At 17.7% G+C, this 24,797-nt stretch overlaps 10 protein-coding genes across 10 annotated transcripts; 6 read left to right on the top strand and 4 right to left on the bottom strand.

Annotated features, from left to right (window-relative positions):
* Positions 1-342: 342 nt before the first annotated feature.
* Positions 343-876, bottom strand: PRELSG_0612600 (conserved Plasmodium protein, unknown function; the record flags this gene model as incomplete). The annotated part of the gene is made up of 1 exon (XM_028675585.1): positions 343-876. One exon carries the CDS (start codon positions 874-876, stop codon positions 343-345), a length of 534 nt encoding a protein of 177 aa, XP_028532159.1.
* A 1,831-nt stretch (positions 877-2,707) lies between these two features.
* On the top strand, positions 2,708-3,885 carry IMC1m (inner membrane complex protein 1m, putative; the record flags this gene model as incomplete). Its single annotated transcript, XM_028675584.1, has 2 exons — positions 2,708-2,830; positions 2,992-3,885. 2 exons carry the CDS (start codon positions 2,708-2,710, stop codon positions 3,883-3,885), a joined length of 1,017 nt encoding a protein of 338 aa, XP_028532158.1.
* Positions 3,886-5,550: 1,665 nt separating this feature from the next.
* PRELSG_0612400 (conserved Plasmodium protein, unknown function) lies at positions 5,551-6,055 on the top strand (the record flags this gene model as incomplete). The annotated part of the gene is made up of 2 exons (XM_028675583.1): positions 5,551-5,793; positions 5,951-6,055. 2 exons carry the CDS (start codon positions 5,551-5,553, stop codon positions 6,053-6,055), a joined length of 348 nt encoding a protein of 115 aa, XP_028532157.1.
* A 1,010-nt stretch (positions 6,056-7,065) lies between these two features.
* On the bottom strand, positions 7,066-8,313 carry MTRAP (merozoite TRAP-like protein, putative; the record flags this gene model as incomplete). Its single annotated transcript, XM_028675582.1, has 1 exon — positions 7,066-8,313. The coding sequence occupies one exon, from the start codon at positions 8,311-8,313 to the stop codon at positions 7,066-7,068; it is 1,248 nt and encodes a 415-aa protein (XP_028532156.1).
* A 3,023-nt stretch (positions 8,314-11,336) lies between these two features.
* PRELSG_0612200 (conserved Plasmodium protein, unknown function) lies at positions 11,337-12,535 on the top strand (the record flags this gene model as incomplete). The annotated part of the gene is made up of 4 exons (XM_028675581.1): positions 11,337-11,497; positions 12,018-12,107; positions 12,203-12,382; positions 12,460-12,535. The coding sequence occupies 4 exons, from the start codon at positions 11,337-11,339 to the stop codon at positions 12,533-12,535; spliced, it is 507 nt and encodes a 168-aa protein (XP_028532155.1).
* A 1,137-nt stretch (positions 12,536-13,672) lies between these two features.
* Positions 13,673-16,795, top strand: PRELSG_0612100 (conserved Plasmodium protein, unknown function; the record flags this gene model as incomplete). Its single annotated transcript, XM_028675580.1, has 3 exons — positions 13,673-13,706; positions 13,966-14,044; positions 14,140-16,795. The coding sequence occupies 3 exons, from the start codon at positions 13,673-13,675 to the stop codon at positions 16,793-16,795; spliced, it is 2,769 nt and encodes a 922-aa protein (XP_028532154.1).
* A 627-nt stretch (positions 16,796-17,422) lies between these two features.
* Positions 17,423-18,376, bottom strand: PRELSG_0612000 (nucleolar preribosomal assembly protein, putative; the record flags this gene model as incomplete). The annotated part of the gene is made up of 1 exon (XM_028675578.1): positions 17,423-18,376. One exon carries the CDS (start codon positions 18,374-18,376, stop codon positions 17,423-17,425), a length of 954 nt encoding a protein of 317 aa, XP_028532153.1.
* Positions 18,377-18,955: 579 nt separating this feature from the next.
* PRELSG_0611900 (nucleolar preribosomal assembly protein, putative) lies at positions 18,956-19,987 on the top strand (the record flags this gene model as incomplete). The annotated part of the gene is made up of 1 exon (XM_028675577.1): positions 18,956-19,987. One exon carries the CDS (start codon positions 18,956-18,958, stop codon positions 19,985-19,987), a length of 1,032 nt encoding a protein of 343 aa, XP_028532152.1.
* Positions 19,988-21,191: 1,204 nt separating this feature from the next.
* On the top strand, positions 21,192-22,010 carry PRELSG_0611800 (zinc finger, C3HC4 type, putative; the record flags this gene model as incomplete). Its single annotated transcript, XM_028675576.1, has 1 exon — positions 21,192-22,010. One exon carries the CDS (start codon positions 21,192-21,194, stop codon positions 22,008-22,010), a length of 819 nt encoding a protein of 272 aa, XP_028532151.1.
* Positions 22,011-22,568: 558 nt separating this feature from the next.
* On the bottom strand, positions 22,569-24,377 carry PPO (protoporphyrinogen oxidase, putative; the record flags this gene model as incomplete). Its single annotated transcript, XM_028675575.1, has 1 exon — positions 22,569-24,377. One exon carries the CDS (start codon positions 24,375-24,377, stop codon positions 22,569-22,571), a length of 1,809 nt encoding a protein of 602 aa, XP_028532150.1.
* Between the last annotated feature and the right edge of the window lie 420 nt (positions 24,378-24,797).

Below are 24,797 nucleotides of genomic sequence, written 5' to 3'. Positions count from 1 at the left end.
AAAATAAATTTACATATTTTAAAAATTATTATTATTATTATTTTTAACATATACTTTTATTTAATTCATTATTATATAGAACCTCTGAAAATATTTTTATTATATTTTTATAATAATACAACATTAACAAATATATGTAATTTGATATAACATTTCATATATATGCATTTATGTTTAATATATAAAAAAAAAATAAATAAAATAGAACTATTTCATAAAGAAAAATAATTATATTTTTATATATGTTTTCAATTTCTTTTTTTTTTTTATAAATATTATTTTTTAATATTTTTATAGATTTCTTTGTTTCATTTATTTCCTCTTTATTATGTTCTCATAAATTTACCTGATGTGAATAATAAAAAGTATAATGTATTTAAAAGTATAAAAAATAGCAATTCCTGAACAGATTACTTTAAACAATGGAATAATAATTTTTTTACAAATTAATATTATTAATATAAAATATCCAAAAAGAGATTCTGCAAAGGCAACAACTTCTGCAACAATTAAAAGAAAGGTTAAAAAATTGGAATTTACTACTAATTTTAAAACTTTATAAATACATATGTTTATTTTCCTAACAAAAATTAAGGAAATAAGCCAATCTAAATGAAATTTAAAATATAAAATTCTTGGATAAACTGGGCATAAAGTGAAAGTAGAAGTGTCAACAAACGGTTCATATAATATATTATTTGAATTAAAAATTTTAAATATATTTTCCTTTTCATCATATTTACACATCAAATTATTATCATTGATAAATGTGCTTCCTTTTTTTTGCCTCATTAATAATTTAAAGTTTTTAATTACATAATTATGTAATTTATCTTTATTTAAGTCATATGTATTATAGCAACCGCTATACAACATATGAGAAAATACTATAATACCTAATACCATCATAAGGAATTTTGTTTCTATTTTTATTGTATTTATCATTTTTTTTTTAAAAAAAAGTATTCGGAATAATTATAATAGACGTACCATATTTATTTGTTTATATTTTACATGTTTCGTAAATATAAAATTGCACAAGTATTTAATTATTTTTATATGACACTTTTACCATTTTAGCAAAAAAAAAAACAAAAATAATAAAATTAAAAAATTAAATGTTTATGTTTTGGTATAAGAAAATTGATGTAAACTTAAATAATCCATTGAAATTTTTAATTTTACTTTTTTTCTATTCTTTCATAAGTAAAAAATGAATTAATTAGAAATAAATCCTCATAATAACTTAAACATAGATCTTCAAGTAATAGCTTTTTTCAATTTTTTAATTCTCTAAAATTGATTAATTAATACAAAAATATCTTAAAAAGTTAAAAATTACATCACTATCATCAGTATAAGATAAAATGAATGACATGCAAATTTTCATATAATATTTAAAGAAAAGCATAATATTATAAATTTGAAATATGTAATAAAAGAATATTATCTACATTAATACCTTTGTTATTTTTTCATATTTTTTTTTTCATATTGTATTTGAAACTCAGTTAATTTTTTTTTTTTAATTTACTAAAAAGATCAATATTTTTATGTCTGTTTTTATTTTATTATTATCCCTTATTTGATATTAATTCTCTTTAGTTCATGTAATTTTTATTTTATGAATCAATTTTTTTTTTCTTGTAATATTTTATTTTTAGTAAATAATTAATGGCTATAAAAATATACTTTTCATTGAAAAAAGGTGAATAGTTCTCAACATGAAAAAAAAAAAAGTGTGTACTGAAATTTAACAGTTCACAATTTTTAGACAGATAATTACTATTGTGAAACAAACAAATTACTATAAAAATATATCACCAAAACATTTATTAATGTATTAATAAAAAAAAAAAATACTTAGTTATATACAAATAGCTATAATTTTTATAACTTAAATCCTGAAAAAAAAGTGAATTTCCAGTTTGCAGATATTTAATTTCCTGAGCAATTCATAAAAAGTATTATATAATATTAAATAATTTATATGTAAAATTGGTTAAACTTGAATTTTTTTTTTTTTTTTTACATATTATGGAGAAAATTTTATGTTGTAAATTTTTGGTAAGCTAATGCAAAGAACACACACATGCATTAAATGAAGCTTTACACACAAATTTTTTTACAATTAACATCGGATTAAACTTTGATTAAAATAAAGGTTTTTAAAATTACAATATGTATATTAAAAATTAAAAGTATATTTTTAATTTAATTATTAGTTAAATATTTAAGCTTGCAAATTTATGAATCCTGTTTTATAGACGGATTTTTTATTTTTAACATAAAATAATAAAAATTCCAATGTGACTTAGGTCTAAATTTCATTCTTTTTTTTTTTAATTGTGATACCTGGATAGTTTATTATATATGTAACAATTTTTAAATATAGGAAAAATAAATTTTTAATTACCATTTAATTTTAAAAGAATACATGAGAAGGAATAAAATAAAATTTCTTTGAGTTCCATATTTTTAATTTTAATTTAATTTGTATCTTATATATAATCTATATAATATATTGTAGATTTTTCTGCTTTCTCAATAGTAAAATTTATATTTTTAATTTTATATGTCCAGTATAAACATAAGATTTTATATTTATTAGAATATATATAATATTTATATATTTCCTTACTTATTTTCACTTTCATAAAAAGGACGTATATATATATATTTTAATAATTAATAAATAAAAAACATAATGTGCGATAGTATTTGCAAAAATGAAACAAAATATGTTCTAGGGCCTGCACCAACGTTCATGCCACAATTGATTCAGGACTCACCAAGCACAACTGTAGAAGTGGATACTCCCATATATGAAGTAATATAAGAATAATTCAAATATTCTAAAAAAAAATTGTTGTGTCTATAATTAATGAATATGCTACTATATAATTTTTTTTTTTTTTGTCATTGATATTTTAAAAAATATGCATGTATATAAATATATATAATATATGCATGTACATTTCTTTTTTTAAGCCATTAGTAAAACCAGTTATAAAAAATATTGTTCAAGAAACGACAATAAATGTGCCAAAAATAGAATATAGGGAAAAAGTAGTTGAAGTTCCAAGAATTGAATATCGCACATATCCTATAGTGAAAGATATAGAAGCTCCAATATATCAAGACAGGTATAAATATAAAAATGTTGAAGTTCCTCAAAAAAAATTTAGAGTAAAACCTGTATATAAAGTAGTAGATGTACCACAAGTTGAATACGTGGATAAGTATGTAAAAAAAAAATATAAAAGATTTAAATATGTTCCTAAAGAAGTGCAAGTACCATTTAGACCAAGAAGAGAAATATATAGTGAAGTTCCTATTCCTAGATATATACCTCATAATATAGAGAGTACAATTCAGCCTGATATGTTTAATATACCATATAATGGAGAATTACCTCTTTTTGAAGGACATAATGATAATTTCCTAAATATGATAAATCCTTTTACCGTATATAGCAGAGGGAAAAAAAATAAATGCTTTTTAAAGTGCCTTTGTAATGGCAATGATAAAGCAACTTATGAAATTGGGCCTTCATTAGTTTCATCACCACCATATAATAATCAATTATATGATATAAGCAATAATTATGAATTATATCCTGGTTCATACGATGCATTAGGTTATAGTTATCCATTCATATTAGATAACGAGGAAGATAATTTTTGCAATAAAATAATTGAAGCAACTTCTAGTATCATAGCAGCTACAGGTATAGCTGTAATATTGGCTGGAAAATTGACTTTAGATGGAATTTTTCTTCTTTTAAAAAATAAAAATGAAGAAAATAAAAAAGACACACCAAAAATATCAGATTCAAAAGTTAATAAAAGCCCCTCAACAAGGAAATCAATAGAAGAGGAATAATTTAAAAACATTTTAGAGATAGTCTATTTTTTATAATTTAATAAAAAATATATGAATATACTTTATTAATGCCTTATCATTTGTCGTAAATATATTTTTTTTAAAATTAAATACTAAAATATAAAATGATATTTTCCTTATTTACATTAAATAAAGTAAAAAAAAAATTATTAAATAAATATTATAATGAAAAAAAATATTAAAATATCATTTGAATAAAAGTTATTTATTTATTTTTATTTTGTTTCGTTTTCCTTTTTTTTTTTTTTATTTTATTTTTATTATTTTTTTGTATAAAAATTAAAATTAATATTTTTTTCTATTCTCTTGTCATATTCAATTTTCTATTTTTATGTGTAAAGTTCTTTACTCTTTTTAAAAAATTTTTAGCAGAAAAGTAAATGTAAAAAAAAATAATTTAGACACATATATATTTAATTTCAATTATATTAATTCAATAATATTTTAAATCTGAAAAAAAAAAATATTAGAAATTATTTTTTTAGTTAATTCCTGCAATATACAGTTATGTTTTGTATTTAATAAATCTTAAAATAAAATTTTCATGTTTCTATTTATTTCTTTAGGAAACTTTTATTCATATGAAAAGGAATATTTTTAAAAATTTTTTTTTATTTATACTATGGTAAATAGTATTTTGATTTACTACATTAGCATTTAGTTATCATAAATTTGTTATTTCAGAACAAGCAACGCAAAATTCCTTTTTTTTTTCTATATTAATAATTTAACAGTAAAATATTTTAAAAAATTATTTTGTAAAAAAAATTTTAAGTTAGAAATATGAAATATATAAAAAAAAAAAAATACGTACATATATTATATGCTTAAATCTATTATTAAATTAAAACAAAAAATTAAAAAGTGTATTATATTAAAATAAAAGGTATTTAATATATGTTTCATTTTATAATCATAAAATTGTTATATTTTTCAGTACATGGATCAAGTAATTAAAAATATATGATTTTTCAGAAAGATAAAACTTTCGTCATTTATTAGAAAATGTTAATTATATTTATTTTGGATATATATATGCATATGTATATATTTTTATGCAACATTATGGAATTGTAAATGTATGTTTTATTATTTTTTTGACTACAAAAAAAAAATTAAAATTATTTAAAATTTCCAAATAGCATATCGTTTAAAAAAAAATATCTTTCTATTTGTAATTTTAAAATTAAAATTTTCATTTTTTATTATTTTTTATCTTGAATTTTACACTTTATAACTTTTCATTGCCTTATATAATTTAATTTTTTATATAAAAAATTTATTATTATCTTTTTAGTTTTGTGAAAAAATAAAAAGAGCACTTTCTCTAAAATTTAATGTGAATGGCATTTGTTTAAACTTTTATTTCATTTTAATATTAATTTATATATTTTTTCTTTTTTTTTTATTTAAAAAAAAAAAATAATAAACTATTTAAAAAAAAAAAAAAAAATATATTAAAATATAATTATATAAAAAAAAAAAAAAACTTATTTTTGAATTATAAAGATCTTTAATTTGTTTTATCATTCATAAACATTTTTTTATATATATTCATATCATTATAAAAAATATAAATCATATATAGAATTATTGAGGTCAAGTTCAAGTTATTTTTTCTTGATTATAATTTATTTTTTCAAAATGATTATAAAAAACTTAGGTAGAGAAGCGATTAAAAGACTAAATAATCCCTTAATGAGGTTTCAAACTGCACATATTAAAAATGAAATGAGAAATCATAATTATTTTACTAAAAAACATATATCTTTTACGAGAATATATTTAACTCATTATTTAGAAGACTATTATACTACCCCTGAAATAGCAACGAATATGATATCACCAATGTCAGAATACGTATGGTGGGGATGGCTTATTTTACAAGTAAAAAAAAATTAAATTCATCAAATTTGTATGTGATTTTTGTATTGCTTTTATTGGGGCATTTTAAATATATTTTAATTTATACATTTTTATCATTTAATTTATTTTTTATTTTTATTTTATTTTTTTTTTTTTTATTTGAAAAAAAAATTAATAGGCCGTTATAGTTTTTGGTACTTTGTTTCATTCTAATTATTATTTTACTGGAAAAGCTTTACCGAAAGTTCAAGGGAATTCTCAATTATGTGAAGACTCATGGTGATATTATCACTTTTTTTTATCTATAATATATATTTTTCTTTCTTTCTTTTTTTTTTTTGTAATATAAAAATTATTTTTTATTTTAATATATAACATATTTTTTAAAGTATATGAAATACTATAAATTTTATTATAATACTTTTAAACTAATGTAGAATTTTTTTTATAAATATAATAATTTATTGTAGTAAATAATAATCTCTATTAATTATTAATCAATAAAATAAAAAAAATATAAAATAAGCATGTTATTTTTAATTTCGCTAATAGTTCTAGAAATATACATGAATAATAATTAATAAAAAAAGAAAAGAAAAGAAAAGAAAGAATCTTAATTCTATTAATTTTATACCAAAATATTTTAAAATAAGTTTTGGTTATAAATATTTATCATATATATATATATATATATATATATATATTTACGTAGGTATACACATTAACAATAATAAAACATATTCATATACATATATTAAAGAAATTAAAATGTGCTTTAAAATAATATTTTAATGAGAAAGAGAAAAAATATATATTTAATAATTAAAAAAAATGTAATAAAATATATTAAATATTTAAAAAAAAAATATAGTAAATCATTAATAATTAAAAAAAAAATACGAATATATATACATATGAATTGGCTTTAATGAAAAGATGTATATTAAATTATTAAAGAAATGAAAAAAAAAATTTAAACTAAATCATTTTGAAAAGCAAAAAAATTATATATATGTCTTCTTAATTCAATATATATATTTTTGTTCAAATTAATATTCTAATATTTCCTGTTATATAACACGAACACATTTTCATTCATACTATTTACAAATTAAGTATTATTAAAATATTTTTATTAAACTATATTAAATCATATTTAGTAATGTTTGCATTTATGAAATTAAATTATATTAAATCATATTTATAAAATTATATTAACTTAATTAAATTATATTCAGTTATTTTAAGTACGTTTATTTAATTAAATTACATTTATGAAATTATAATTAATTTTTATTCATGTGCCCAAAATTCTTCTTCATATAATGCTTTTGTACTTTTATTTTTTAAAACATCATCATTAAAAAGAACTTCATAATTTTCATCTTTATTTTCAATGAGAACATCATCTGTTTTGTTTTCTTTAAACATAATATAACTAATAACACCTCCAGTTAAAATTAAAACAGCACCCACACCACTTGCTATATATATTCGATTAAATTTTATTGAATCATTATATTTTGCTTTAGAATCATTATCCTTTGTATCATATTTATCTTCATATAAACCATAAGAATTATATGAATTTTTGTTTTCCTCATTATTGGTATCTTCATATGTTTTCAAAACATTAGCAATGTTGGAATCTTCTTTTGATTTATTTTCATCTATTTTTTCATTATGATTGTTTATCTTTATTTTTTGATTGTCCCCAAATTTTCTTACTTTTTTTTTTTGATAAGAACTTTTTCTCATTTCATTATTATTGTGACGTAAATTGGTATTATTCAGTTGACCATTATTCTCTTTTCCTAAAATGGAATTTATATTAAAAATTTGATTATGTTCCTTAATTTCGTTTTCCTTGTTTTTTTGAATAATTGGTGATTTGGCGTCTTTATTAACTAGATCTTCATTCTTTTGTTCTTGTGTATCATTTTGATTATTAACTAAATTAGATGAAGATTCAAAACCATTATTTAATTTATGAATATTTTTTAAATCTTCTTCGTCATTATTAATTTTTTGATCTTCTTTAATTTTATTTTCTGGAGTTTCAGAAATATTATCATTTTGATTTTTCTCTGATTTCTGTAAATTAGTTTCTTTATTAAAGTTAATTACTTCATTTTCTTTCTCATGTTGCTTATTATTGTCTTTTAGCAAAGTTTCTTCATTTCTGTTATTATCATAATTTAAATCAACTACCGTACTTTGCAAATTCCCATTTTCTATTTTTTTATTATCTTCTTTATTAGAAGTACAGTCTTTTTCTTCTTTAAAAAATGAGCAATTATCTAAATATCTATATGTTTTTCCATCATTACAAGAGGACCAATTTCCCCACTTTCCACAATTTTTACATGATCTTAAATCACGTATAGAATAATCATAATTATAAGTTCTTGACATAAACTCGCCTTCGCATTCTGACCACTCATTCCAACTGCCACATTTTGTATTTATTATATTACATTTTAATTGGTATGTTAAAAAAAATATATTTATCAAAAATAAATTTATCATAAATTTTTTCATTTTTATCCCATTCTTTATAAATATAAAAAAGAATATTATTCAAAAATTTTTGTAAAAAATGCATATATACATTTATATATGATAAAAAAAATTTCAATAAAATTTAATAATAAAAATTAAAACAAATCAAAAAAAATATACATAAAAATAAGATATTTTCTTATGCCATTATGCATTTAAAAATATATATTTTTATGTATAATTATTGCCAGTCATTTTATAATATATATAAAAAAAAAAATATGTAAAAATATATGTATTCTATAGAAAAAAAAAATTTTTTTTTTTTTTAAATACACATACAATATTCGTTACTATTTGTTCTATTAAAATAATATTAAAGAAATATAAAAAGAAAAAAGTTATATATCATATATATGTTTAACAAAAAAATAGTATCTTAGAATTCAAATGAAAAACTAATAAATTTTTATATTAAAAACTAGAATATCAAAAGTGTAAAAAATTCCATAATTTAATATATAACTATAAATATATATAAATTTTTATGTATAAAATATATAATTTTACAAGAACATATACATAAAAAAAAAAAAAAATACACGAAAAAAAGGTATTAAATGTAAAAAAAAAAAAAAAAAGATTTATTAAAAATATAACATTATCAAAAATAAGCTTTTAGTTTACAAAAAAAAAGAAAATAATATTAAGGAATTGTATAAATATTCACTGAAAATATCCCTATTTTTATGACAAATAAGAAATATAGATAAAAATATTTTTCTTAAAAGTTCAATTTGTTTTTATATATATTTACAAAAAAAAAAAATTAATATGTGTTCATAAAGAATGTATATAGTTATTAGTTCTATATATTCTTTAGAAATCCATAAAAATGTAAAAAAAAAATGCCTATTTATTAGAAGGTAATAATAAATATAAATTTTTTTTTAATTTTTATCCATTTTTTTTTATCATTCTAGTACATGCTTTGAGCAATTAACTTCTATGGGTAATTATTAAAATTGTTTTTATTACAAATATAAATGACAAAAATAAATAAACGAAAAAATTAAAATAAAACTAAGAAAAAAAAAATTTTAGTACTACATATTTTTGTATTTAATTCATGTATATACTTCGCTAGTAAGTAAATATAAGGAGCTAGCGATATATGTAAAAAAAATTCATATTAATATATTTACAATTAGAAAAGAAAACAGATAAATTTTAGAAAAATTAACACAACAAATTTATTAAAAAAAATTAATATGAAATGTATATATATATATAATGATATTAAAGTCTTTTTTTTTTAGTTATGTGGAAATTAAATAGGAATTGTGAAAATTAAGAAAAAAAAATTTTGAGAAGTGCATTTACTTTTTTTTTTTTTAACTTTTCTTTTCTTAATATATATTAAAATTAAAAAAAAAAAAGTAACCTTATAAAAAAAAAAAATGATAATAATTAATAGAATAGTAACCAAAAGAAAATAAAAAATATACTTACATTATATATGCATTTTTCTTTTTCTCTCTCATTCCGCACTACATTATGTGAGATGCTTATATTCATTTCCTTCTTCCATCTATATTTAAAAATGATCTATATTTGCTTACTGTATCTAGTTTATATATTTTTTTTATTAAATTTTTTTTTTTTTTAATTTGATTGTGAATTAACTAAATGTGTGTAATCAATTTAATAAACTGGATAATTTATCTAATTCATTATTTTTTTTCTTTTTTTTTAGAAAAAAAAAAATATAAACTCATAAATATACTAGTTACATATTTATATATATACATTTATGTAATTAAACATTTTTGGTATTCATAAATTGTTTGTAAATTTAATTAAATATGGAAAAAAAAACTAAATTTTTTTAAAGAAAAATACTTAAATTTGTTTGAAGTTCAAACAAAGAATTTTTAATATTTAACAAGTTATTTATATTATAACAAAAAAGAATACAATTTTTTTTTGTTTTCATATAGAAATCCTATACATTAAATGTAAGAAATATATAGAAACTAATCTCTCTTTTCCTTTAAGTTTTAACTATTCATATTTTTTCGTTTTTTTAATATATATATAAACTTAATGTACGAAAATTAACTTTGCAATTTCCTTTTCATTTTTCTCCTTTTTTTAATGTATTTATAATTAAATAAAAGTTTACAACTTTAAGTAATTTACAGATGATTTTTATTAAATAGGTAAGAAATTAATTTTTTATATGCATAACTTTATTATCGGAAAAAGAGTGCGAGTTTGAATTTAAGCTAAAATGAATTTCTTTTTTTATTTTTAAAATATTAATATTACATTCGTTATTATTAAAAATAACAATAAGAAAAATTATATTAGGAAAATAATAGAAAATTTACTATTTTTACTTTATACAAAGGATTATATTTTTATAAGAAAAAAAAAAAAAATTATTAAGTAGTGTTTGTAATCAAAATATTTTTAATCCTATATTATTATAAGGAAAAGATGTGTAAATTTTTAAAATCACAACATTATATTAGGTAGAAAATTTTAATCAATGTAAAAAATATTTGTTATTAAAAAAGAAAAAAAAAAAAAATCAGTGAATATTCAAGAACTAGTAATAATAACTGCAATAAAATCAAGTTTTATTCTTTTCATTTATTAACTATATAAAAATAAAAAATAAAAAATACATAACAAAATATGATTATGAATTTAAATTTACAAAATGAAAATTTTTTCTTTATTTCCATTAAGAAAACTTGAATAATCAGTTCAAATCATTTTTTTTTTTTTTTTTATTTCATGGTACATATTAATCTTTGGAAAAAAAAAAAAATAGTTAAGAATTATGTGTACTTTTTTTTTTTAAACCGCTTATTATATATATTAATATAAAATGAAAATTTTTAATCTTTCTTAAAAAATTAAAATAGTAAATGTTAGTTTGAATCATATATTTTTCAATTTGGGGATGTAATTTTATATAAAACTTTACATTTTCAAGTATAATATTTTTTTTTTTAATATATATATATATATATATATTTTAATTTTAAAATATGGAAAATAACAATGAAGAGGATATGCATGTGAGTACTCAATTAAAAGGACAACTTGAAAAAGAAACCGAAATCAATGAAAAAGAAAAAGATGCAAATTTGAGTTTGAACGTGTGTGAAGAACAAAATAAAAATGATATAGAATCACAGGTTTTAAAAAGGTAAAAACAAGATATATATTTTGTTCTAATTAATAGGTTTCTTTTAATTAGTCTAGGTTGTATATATAATAAGTATTAAAATAAAGAAAAAATATAAAAGTATATAAACAAATAAAGAAATAAAGAAAAAATATAAAAGTATATAAACGAATAAGGAAATAAAATATATTTTGCATGTATTTATATTATTTCAATAAAAAGAGCTATTATCATATTTTACTTAAATAAAAAATGGATAATTTTTAAGAATTTTATTAAGAAATAAAAAAAAAAAAAGAAAGAAAAAAGAAAAAAGAAAAAAGAAAAAAGAAAAATATAATATTAAGAACGATAACAAAGAAAAAAAAATTTTGAAAATTTATTTATAAAAATTAGAATTAAAAAAAATACAAACAAAAGTCGTGTAATATAAATAAAAAATACACTTAACTACTTTTATTGAATATAAAATTTCACTAACATATTTTTTCTTTTCTTTTCCTTTCCTTTCGTTATTTTTTTTTATATATATTTTTCACAGTAAGGAAATGTCTCCATTAACCAATATAAAAGAAAGTGCAAATCTTTTTGCCGAGCATATAGCAAAAGAAGCGAAAATAAAAGCAACAGAGTATATACCTTATTTATATATATATATATATATATATATATTATTCATAACTTATTATTATATTTAATTTTTTTTTTTTTAAATATTTTTTACAGAATTATTTCTAAAAATGATAGAGTTCAACAAGAATATAGTGGGATTGGATTAAATACTAACCAACAGAATTCTTATGAAAATTGTATACATATTAATAAGGATTATGACTACTTAAATAATTCTGAAGACAATAATGAAAATGAAGAAATTTTAACTGAAAATCATCCAAAAAAGAAAATGTAAAACAAGAAAAAAAAGTTATTTATATACTTTGTATAATCTTTTTTATTTTTATTTTTTTAAATTATTTCCCTAGTTTAATTGGAGCCAAAGCTGTGATACCAACTGGTGATAAAGAACTATTAGAAAAGTTGAAACAAAGAAAAATTTAAATTTGTTCAGGAAAATATTTCATAAATAATAACACTCTTTTTTTTTTTTTTTTCTCCCTTTTTTCCTTTTTTTTTCTCTTTAATTAATTAAATTCGTTTTTATAGTATATTTAATAGTATAATTTTTCTATATAAATGTGAACATAAAAATTGTGCAAATTATAGAATAAATATTAATTACTTTTTTTATTATACTATCATATATTTGTAATTTTATTTGTTTTAAAAATATGTTTTGCAGTTACAAAAAAAATTAATAATAAAACAAAATTTTCCAACTTTTATTTTTTTTTTTATCCATTATACTATATTAAGATTTTTCAAAAGTTATTAGAAAATACCTTCTAAATTATTTTAAATTTTAAAAAATGGGAGTTATATAATTATGATGCGTCATTGACTATAATATAATTGTTTCTCTTTGTTTGCCATTTATTCTATATTTTATTTTAAAATATTTTTAAATTTTACTTTTTTTTTTTTTAATAGAAATTATATTTGTTTTATTTTTTATATGTTTATGGTTTTGTGTTTTCCCCTTTTTTTGATTTTATGTATTTTAAGTGATCTTTCATTTTACCATTGTGCATACATATTCATTTAATGTAAATTTAAAGAGTATCTCTTTTAATAAATAATATGATTAAAACAATTTTATTTTTATCTTATAAATTAATATTTGCTAAATTTTTAAATATTATTTGCGATATGGATTTTTGATATATTACATGTAATTTTACTTATTTTAATATTTCTGTATTTATAAATTAAAAGAATCATTTAATAATATTTAAAAAAAATAAATAAATAAAAACAATTATATAAATATTTTTCTTTAAATCATCACCAAAAAAATTAGCGTGCCGATCTCTATAAAAATTAAAAAATATAAAAACATGTAGAAAAATTTATTAAAATTTTATTTTTTTATTTTTATTTGTTACATTATTTAAAATTTCCCCAAATTAAAATATATATATATATATATATATATATAATAAAAGGAATTAATTTGTAGAAATTTTTTTTTTTTTTTTAAATAAGTTATATATATGAAAAAATGATAACTTCCCTATTAATATATTCACAATATTTATTTATTTTATTTATTTATTTTTTATTAAAATTATCATATAAATGGTAGATAATTCAGACATTAATATGTTTTTTGGTAAGATTTTTTTATATAATTAATATTTTAAAAAAATTCTTTTATATATATTGCTTTTCAGTGTTTTGCAATAAATGATATTTTTATAATATATGAAATAAAAGATGAATAGATATATATATTAATATGTATAAACAGCTATACATATATTTCTTTGTTTTTATTTTTCTTTTTATGTTTTCTTTTTATGTTTTCTTTTTTTGGGGTTATATTCTTAAAATTATATATATATAATTTTTTTTTTTTTTTTTTTTCTTAGTATCTAATTTACCCTTTGAAGTGACAGAAAATGAATTAAAAGAATTTTTTTCACCAAAAGCAGAACTTATTTATTGCAAGTAAAAAAAAAAAAAATTAATAATCTTATTTATGAATATTAAAAATTTTAAGTTTCATTATAGTTGTATTCTAATATTTTTCTTTTTTTTTACAGATTGAGAAAAGTTGAAATTGGTATAAAAAGTAGCCATGGTTATTTAGGTTTTAAAAATGGTAAAGAAGATATATTATCCTATGTAGAAAATAATAAATTTAGAAATAAAGAAATATCAATTGAATTAATAGAGGATGAAAATGATAGCGAATATGAAAACGAAAATTATAAACACGATAGTGAACATTATAATGAAAAATGTAGAGATTTAGATTCGTATAAAAATGTACATAAGAATAAAGATAATGAAGTATATAAAAAAACGCATAAACATAATAATAAAAAATTAAATAAGAATATTGAAATAATAAACGAAAATGGGGAAATAACGAAATTTGGTTTTTTAATTTTAAAAAATATGAATATGTATGATATAGTGCTTTTAATTAAAAAAATTCAAGAATTAGTTCGTTTATCTCCTCAAACAGCCATTAAAATGCTAAATGAAAACAAGACAATTTATTATTCGTTAGTTCATGCTCTTTTTCTTTTAGGAATATTAAATATTGAAATTAATCCATTAAGTAATGAAGAGATCGAAAAAAGTAATTTTTATAAAATCAAAAGTCGTTTTCAGTATATATATATGGACAAAAAGGAGGAAGAAATAGAAGGAAAGGAAGAAGTAGAAGAAGATAATAATGAAGAAGAAACAGAAGAAATGGAAGAAAAGGGAATAGATACTATTTCTTCTTTTGACAATAAAGAAAAAAAAAAAAAAAAAAAAAATTATGAATTAAATGAAAATAGTGAAACAGATATTTTCTTAAATGGGAAGAAAAGAAAAATTAATGATGAATATAATGAATCAATAGGTATGAATTATAATTTTAGTACATGTAAAAAAAATTGTGATACATATAATAACATGCAAAATATGAAATTTAATAGTAGTAAGAATAATGAAAAATCAGGTGGCTTAATTAATAATAGAAATATTTCGAGGAGTAATCATCCTAATAGTAAAAACATGAATTATTATGGAAAAAATTTATTTTCATTTAATAATTTAAATAAAAATGTTAAACGAGATGATTATAAACAAAATTACAAAAAGAATGAAAATTCTGCAAATGAAAATAATCCTGATACAAATAAAAAAAAAAATTATTTAAATAAAAGTTATTACACAACTACTAACAGTAACAATAATAACACATCATTAACTGCAGATAAAAAGAAAGTAAATCCTTTTATGAATAAAATAAGTAAAAATAAAAATATGAACTGCAAAAATATGAAGACTGTGTCATTTTCTAGCAATATATACAATACTAAATCTAGTAATAATTCTTTTAAGAATTCAAATAGAATCATTGATAATACAAATGAAAAAAATTTAAAACTTCTTTATAGTTATAAAAATAAGGATTTTGTACAGAATAAATTTAAAAACAAAAATGTGAATTTTAACAAGGAAGATAATTTTATAAATAAAAACAATATATATATAAATAATTATAAGGAAGATAATGATTATGAATTCAACAATGGAGATGGTAATCTAAGTGATAGATTAAAAAATTTTGATAGCATAAATATATCTAAAATAAATGAAAATGATAAAAATAGTAATTATTATAATTTTAGTAGTAGTGATAATTCATACAGCTCTAAGTTTAATGGAAGTGATCAAAATAGCAATTATTATAATAATTTTAATAACATAGATAATCAAAATATATCTAAAATAAATGAAAATAATAAAAATAATTTTTATAGAAGTGAATATGAAAAGGTAAATAAAGGTGCAAAAGGTGTTAAGCCCTCTAATAGACAAAATAATTATGAGAATAGCAGTAGCAATTTAAGTGACTGCAGTATTAATATTAGAAATAAAAAAAGTTATATAAGTGATAATAAAAACGTTAATGAGAAAAAATATATGTATCCATTATATAATAAAGAGGGAATAGACAAAATAAGTAATGAAAAAGATATGGAAAATACAAATAAGATAAATAAGGAAGTTGATAGGAATAATTCAAAAAGCATAAAAAATGAAAATAATAATGATTATATAAATTGGTCTTTAGAGGCAAATAAAAAAAATGAACCTTATGAATCGCCTCAAAATTTATATTTAAATGATAAAAATGTGAATAATGATGATGCTAATAATTTGAAGAATAATGATGATAATAACATTTTGTATAGTTATAACAACAGTAATTATAACAGCGATAATAATTTCAATAATGATGATAATAAAAATATAAATAATGCCAGTGATAAAAATTTAGAATATGGTAAAAAGTTAATGCAGAGAATAAAATCAAATAACCAAAGAAGATGTATAAAATTAATTGATAGAAAAAATAATGAAGATTTAAATGAAGAAAAAATGATAAAAGTAAAAAATATAAATATTAGCAATGTAAAAAATGATTCTTTAAATAGAAAACATAAAAGGGAAGATAATATAAATATGCATTTAAAAATGCTTTTAAATAAACTAAAGATATCTTTAAATAATATTCCGAATGCAGATGAAGATTTATTAAATGAAATAATTAATCAAAAATCAATTCTTCAAAATATAATAGTAAGTAAATACACTGATATGTTAAATTGGCCTAATGAGCAAATTTTACGAGTTTTATCAATAAGGAAATCTTTAAAAAATAAAGGATATAATATTAATGAAATAATATAAACTATCTTTTTTTTTTCTTTTTTATTTGTGTATATGTAAATAATTTATATATATATAAATATATATTTTTTTGTAATATTCTTAAAAGTGCCATTTTGAATTAGCTTTATTTTTCTCTAATATTTTTTTAATTTTAATTTATTTTATAAAATTGTTTACATAAGACTTACTATAATTTTTTTTTTCTTTGCACATATATATATAACAAATGTACAAAAAAATTTTGAGGAAAATTTTATATTACACATTTATAATCTATTTTATTTTTGTTTTTTTGTTTTTTTGTTAATATATCAAATATAATGATGGTAAAGTTTTTCTTTATAAAAACATAAAATAAAATTGGAAAAAAAAAAGAATTAAAAAGATTAAACATAAACAACTTTTTTTATTTTTATTTCTTAAGGATAGTGTTACTTAGAAAAAAAAATGTGAAAATAATATTATAAGCTTATAAAAATAACACAAAATAGAGTTTCAAGAACAAAGATTGTTAATTTTTTTTTAACATTGCAAAACCATTAAGTCTGCATCAATTGAAATATTATTTTGTATGATGATATTAATTTCATACAATATATATCCATCATTTTATAAGAATTTTCAATTTCTAAGATGTTACTTCTATTACTTTTTGTTAAATTTAGTTTTCTTAAGAATCTTCGTATGTTTTGTGTGTAACTTATTAAAATTTTGTTTTTGAATATAAACTTTCTTAATATTATTTCCTAATTCATCAACTTTTATTTTATCTGACTTTCTTTTCTTTTGTATATGTGGTTTTTTTATTGTTTCTTGAAATAAGTTAAAATCTGGTGTTTTACAATTTTCTAAGATAAATTCAAAACTAGGGCCAATTTCATTTAAAGCATGTTTTTCCTTTAAGTCAAAAAATTCTTTTTTTATTAAATATTGTCGAAATGACAAAATAAACTTATTTTCACTATTATTATTATTATTAGTATTGATATTTTTTTTTGATTCATAAGCAGTAATGACTATGAGTCTTTGTATACTATTTTTTGAGAAGCTCTCTATATTTTTATGTTTAAAAAAATCAAACAAAACATTTTTTAAATATTTTGTAGTTTCATTTTTTTCAAAATACGATCCTTGAATTAGAACAATTGGCTTTGTGTCATGTAAAATTTCTTTTGATAAAGGAAAAATATGAATGGGGATATAAGATAGAAGTGAAAAAACATAATAATCAAGAATTTTATTATTATACAGTCTACCTAAAAGAAATCTTGATGGTTTTTTTTTTGTTGAAAATATTAAAAAAAAGAAAGAACAATTATTATGAACACATAATTCTACTAACTTATCTATCTTATCTAAAGCATTTGATAAATTTTGATGCAATTTTGGCATATAACAAGTTAATGGTTTATGCAATAAATATATATCTTGCATAAAATTTTTCAGCATCTCTGTTCTTTTATTACCACTTATAAATAAACAATATTTTGAATTTTCATTTAACTCACCTTCTCTTTTTTTTAAAATCACATTTCCTTTTCTTGTTTTAGCTTTTGATTGTATTCCATCTATAATTTCTTCTTTATTTTCATTCTCCATTTTAAAAAACAAGTATACATATGTAAATATAAATATATAAAATATTAAATTTCAAAACAATTATAATAAAACAATTTACATATAGAAAACAAAATATATTAAAAATAAAATTAATGAAATTTTAAAAATTAAAATTAAAAAATTAAATCAAAGTTTAAAGGATCAAATTAATGAAATAAAAAATTGATATAGTGTCCTGTTAAAAATTTAAATTTTTATACTTATATATATATACAGTAAATCAACATATTTATGTAAAGTCCAAAAAAAAAAAAAAAAAAAAAAATCCTTAACATTCAAAAATAATTTATTTATAAAAAAAAAAAAATTGTTCTATATATGATTTAAAAAAAAATAATTATGTTAATACTATAGATGAAAATTAATACAGTTTAAAAATAGAAGAAAAAAAAGAAATGAAATTTATTATTTTAAGCAATTTTTACAACTGAAAAAGATTTTTATCATTTTAAAATAAAATTATGTAATTAATGTTATTTATAGATTCATGCTCTCATTAAACAGTTCATTTTTTATATCTATTTTTTTATAAATTTTTTTTTTCTTTTAAATGAAAACATGAAACTTTCTTCGAATATAGAGTCATACAAAAAGAAAAAAAAAAAAATAGAAAACTTTAGCAATAGAGAAACTCAAAAAAATGCAGCAATAAAACGGAAGAATTTGAAAAATGAGAAAAAAATTAATCACGTTGTAAAGGATTCTTCTGTAAATAAAATCTTAAAAAAAAACATAAATCCTGTAACAAATGTTTTAAATTTAATAGAGAAAAAAAAAATCCAAAAAAAAAAAATTATAAAACCCAATTCAAGCACGGGATTACATTTAAAAAATAATAATATAGAAAAAAAAGAAATAGAAATTAATACAAATGGAGATTTAGAGAATGAAGAAGTATACAATGATGATGATAAAATAAATGATATTGATCAAAATAAAATTCTCCTAGTCAAAAAATTACAAGAAATAGAATTAAAATCAAATAGTCCTAATGATTGGTTAGAGAAATTAGACATTACCAGTTCAGAACATTTTCATATGAAAAAAATTAATTTATTTGGTAATTGCGAAAAAAGAGAAGAGGAATTTTTACAAATAGCTCATAAAAATATCATTGAAGCATTAAAAAAAATACAAGACTTGAACATTTCATTTAATAGGCCGTATGATTTTTTAGCCGATATGATAAAAAGTGATGTACATATGGAAAAGGTACGACAAAAAATATTGAAAGATCATGAAAAGTTGGAAATAAAAGAAAAAAACAAATTAAAAAGAATAAATAAAAAGTTTAATAAAAAATATGGATCACTTAAAGTACAACGACAAAAAGAGGCTTCACAAAAGAAAACAAATTTAGAAAAACTTGATGAATTAAAAAAAAGTAATAACTTAGAAAATTTAAACGTACAAGAATTTTTCTTAAAGCATTCAAAATCTAATGATAAAAGCAACAACAGAAAAAGTAAAAATATTAAGGTTAATCAAAAATTAGCTAAGAACCATTTTTCCAAAAAAAAAAACAAAAACGAATTTCCAAAAAAATTTAAAAATAAAAAGAGTAAGAAAAAAATTAGAAAAAAAAAATAAAAAATTATTTCATATATACATAAAAGCATCATAAAAAATAGTATAACTTCTGTTATAATATGAAATTAAATTAAATAATTTCTTATTACCCAAATTAAAGAATATAGGATAATCATAAATCCAAATTTAATATGGTAAAAAATTATATTGCATATATAAGACTAAAAATAAAATAAGAAAAAATGAAACTTATTCGAAAATTTCATATATTTTATTGAAATAATAATATATTATATGGTCAAAAAAATTATATTAAATATAGGTAAAACTAAAATTCGAAGTTTGAAAATACCCATAAATTATTTTTTTTTTTTTTACTTTACGAATTTTATCTTTTTTTTTTTAAAAGTTTAAAGCATTAAATTTTCGAATATTTTTTTATTTGTAATTAAAATAATTTCATTTTTTGTCTCTGTTTACAACTTTTTTTTTTTTATTATTAAAAGGATTATATGATATATACATAAATTCTATTTCAAAATATGAATTTGCTAAAATTAAAAAAATTTAGCAAATTAAAAAAAAATTATATAAATACGTAATGTATAATATATATTGCTTTAGAAGTATTTTTTTTTTAACTTAAAATTTTGTTTCTATTTTTTTTAAGAAATCAACAAATTAAGTAATTTTTAAAGGATCTAGATATATATATCATTATAATTTAAATATATACTTTTTTTATCTAATTAATGTTAATGGAATGAAATAATAAAAAAAAAAAAAGATAAAAAAAGTAAATAGTAAAATTAATTTTGAATTATAGTACAAATAAGAAGCATTAATAAAAGAATATAAAAAAAAATAGTATAATGAAATAAATTTACATTATTATATAAAATAAAATATATAATGTTAAAATCAAATATAATTACATAGTTAGACTAAAAATAAAACACACAATATTTAGAAAAATGCATAAGAATAATTAAGTATTAAAAAAAAAAAATAAAATAATGTATGAAGCTTGATAAGAAAAATAAAATAAAATAATATATTTTTAATCTTAAAATTATATAACTATTAAAATTAACAATGACATATATATATATATAATACCTTAATTTTATATATATTAAAGTTATCTTTTTACATTTTTTATGAGATGAATTGCTTTTATCGAAATGCCATATATACATTCTTCTTTAAAAAAATAAAAAGAAAAACAAAAAAAAAAAAAAAAGAATTAAATAAATAATAAAAAATGGAATATGAAAGAGAAAGAACTAGAATAAGAATAACCTTCAATGATTTTATACTTATCTTATCAGTATGTTATTCTATTGCAGATATATTTATTCAGTGGAAAAGCTTTTCTAAGTGTTATAAGCCTATACAGCTATGGTTAGTCATATCTTTTATATCTATTGTGCTATTTAGATTATCACATTTTTTAGCACAACATTTAAGCAACGAAAATGATCATTTTATTATATATAGAAGAAATAATCCACCAAATTTTATTAACTTTTTAGTTCTATGTATACTATTCCCATTTTTCATAATATGGAATGTTATAGGCACTATATGGATATATAAAATAATAAAGTACACACCTAATTGTTTGCCTAGTAATAGTCATCCGTGGTTTATTGTATTATGGATAGTTCTTTGCTACATCTGGATTTTATTATATTTATTTTTTATAATTTTATCTATTTATTTAGAATATCAATCAAGAATATACGAAAGAGCTATTAATAATATGCAATCAAATGATATATTTTCTAGGTGGAGTGATAACATTGACTTAATAAGAGATTATGGAATATTTATTTATAGAAAAGGGTTGAGATTGAAACAAATTGAAAATTTACCATATTATTATATAAAAGACGTTTCACATGAAACAAAATGTTCAATTTGTTTAAACGATTTTCAAGTTGATGAATGTGTTAGAACTTTATTGCTATGTAATCATACTTTTCATAAATCTTGTATTGATTTATGGCTAATTAGAAGTGCAACTTGCCCCAATTGCAAATCCCCTATTGCAACACAAGGTGTTTTCATGAACATTTAATGAAAAAGTGGAACAGAAAATACATTTATAAATATGCATACATATATTTATTAGCTTTTTTTTTTTCTTTTCAAGTAAAATATAGTTAACTATTAATAAAAAAATTACATTTTTTCATTTACTTATCATTATTTTTAAATTTAAATTTTTTATTCATAGCATTTTTTTTTAATATATATTTTTAAGTATATGAAACTTATATTTTTATGAATAAAATTTATATATATATAGAAAAATATTTTTTGTTATAAAATTTTTTTTTTGTATTAAAATTAAATCTATTTTAGTTAGGATTTTTATTAATTATTAAAAGAAAGAATATGATATCAAATAAATGTATATATATTTATTTATATATTCTCCTTTTATTTAATTTTTTTTTAGAGACTTTGATTTTTTTTTTAGTTAATATCATTTTAATTTCTTTTTAAGAGCTGTAGAATTTTATTTTCTATTTATATATGTTTTTTTTTTTTTTTTTTTTTTGCAAATTTTTTTAATACTATAGTTTCCCAGTAATCCTTTTGTAAGTATTCATAAATTTTATTCATTATAAATTTATGATTGCATAAATTCGGATAAATCCTTTGCAGATGTAATTCTATCTGATATGGATGTTCCTGTTATCCATCCGGAATCAATATACAAATTTTGATATGCTGGTTTTTTTAATTCATTTAAAAAATATCTTAACTCTTTTTCATAATTGTGTGAATAAAAAGGTATAGCATTATACCATTTCTTTATTTTTAAAATAACTGGTTTTATATTATTTGTTATTTGAAATATTTTTTTTAAATCTCTTGAGATAATATTCTCTATTTCTTCTTTTTTTAAGAAAATATCATTAGGATTGTTTTGCCCACCCATATATAAGGTTAATAATACTATATTATCATTATTACATCTTTCTTTAAACATATTATTAATGTAAAAACAACCTAGTATATGTGCCATTTTATCAGATGATAAAAAACCAAAAAAATTAGTTGGTATTTTTACATCTTCTTTATTGTAGTATAATGTTACACTTATTATATTTGAGTACGAAAATTTTAAAAGAATACTTTTTATATCAAAAGGAAGGATATATCTCATTATATTAGAGCATATTTTCGAATTTACAGTTAAAACAACATTTTTACTATATATTTTATAATTTTTTTTTTTTTTTTTTATACTACACATCCATAAATTTTCATCTGTTCTTTTAATAAAATCTACCTCACAATTTATATACACATATTCTTCATTTATATAATTATTTAATTTACTTATCAATTCATATAAGCCATTTTTTAATGACACTATTTTTCCAATAATTTGCTTTTTTTTTTTCTTTTCTTTTTCTTGTCTATTTTTCTTCACTAACTTTTCGCATAAAAAAAGAAATTTGTTATATGTATTTTTTATTAAAATAAATATTTCTTTAATTAAATTTAGATTTTTTTTCTTATTTGTGTGAAATGCATTCCTTTTATTATGATCATTTAATTTCATTTTTTCATTATAATTTGAGAGATTATATTTATTTAATATATTCATATACTGAAATATTTTTTCTTTTTTATTTATTTTATAACAGAAATTATGAAAAGTATTACCAACTTTTCTTATATTTAATTTATTCTCCTTTTTTTCTATTTTTTTTTCACTCCAAATACATAGGTTATTTATATTATTTTTACAAATTTTTAAATTTCTAGAAAAAAAGGAAATAGCTGATATATTACCATTACCACCACAAGAACCATAAATAAGAGGTAAAAGTAAAAATTTATAATGCTGTGAATCAAAATTCTCTTTCATATAAAGTTTTACCGAAATATCATCATTATATAAATTTACATTTTTGTATTTTTTAAAAAACAATTTAAAAATTAATTTAACTTTATTTGAAATTTTTATGAGAGGAAAAAGAAAGTAACCAATGATATTAAAATGTAATGGATATAATTTATTGTTGTAATATATATATCTTATTAGTCTTTTATCTAATATTCTCACATCGCGAAGTAATTGCAATTCCCTAATTAAATTATAACTATCATTATTTAGTTTAAACATATTTGGCCCTAATTCGAACAGAAAATTTTCATTATTTTTATACGTTTTAATATATCCTCCTAATATTTTTTCCTTTTCGATTATTAATATTTTAAGTAAAGGATTTTTTCTTTTTAAAAAATAATATAAACAGCAACTAAATAAGCCACCACCAACTATAATGATGTCGTATACTTCATCAGAAGATAATTTATTCTTATCATATCTATTGATTTGTCTTAAGAAAATATAATAATAAATTATATTTGGTTTATAGCTTAATAAAGGAAAGTAGCAGCTATTAACATAATATATTTTCATTGAGAATAATTATATATATATATATATTCTAACAATTAATTTATAGATATTTAATACATAAGTCAATTTGGCGGAAATTAACTATCTGTAAAACTCAATTAAAAAAATATATGTATATAAACGTATAAATCAAAAAAAAAAGAAATTTATAAAAAGTATTTTTAAATTTATATAAATAAATAAATAAATAAATAAATATATATATATATATATACAAATTGAAAAGTTAAAAAAAAAGATTAAGTATGATAAAAATAAAAAAGTGTTTTTAAAGAGTAACTATTTTACATAATAAGTAAAAATATAATTTCTTATTTTTAAATTTCCTTAAAAGCACAATTAATGTTATTTTAAATAACTTTATTCATTTTTTCTTTTAAAATATTAATATATAATATTACAAAATAAAATTTGTTTATC

Source organism: Plasmodium relictum (genome assembly GCF_900005765.1).
Source record: "Plasmodium relictum strain SGS1 genome assembly, chromosome: 6".
NCBI lineage: Eukaryota > Apicomplexa > Aconoidasida > Haemosporida > Plasmodiidae > Plasmodium > Plasmodium relictum.
Note: the sequence above shows the minus strand (reverse complement) of the source record. Positions and strands in the feature narration are given on the sequence as shown.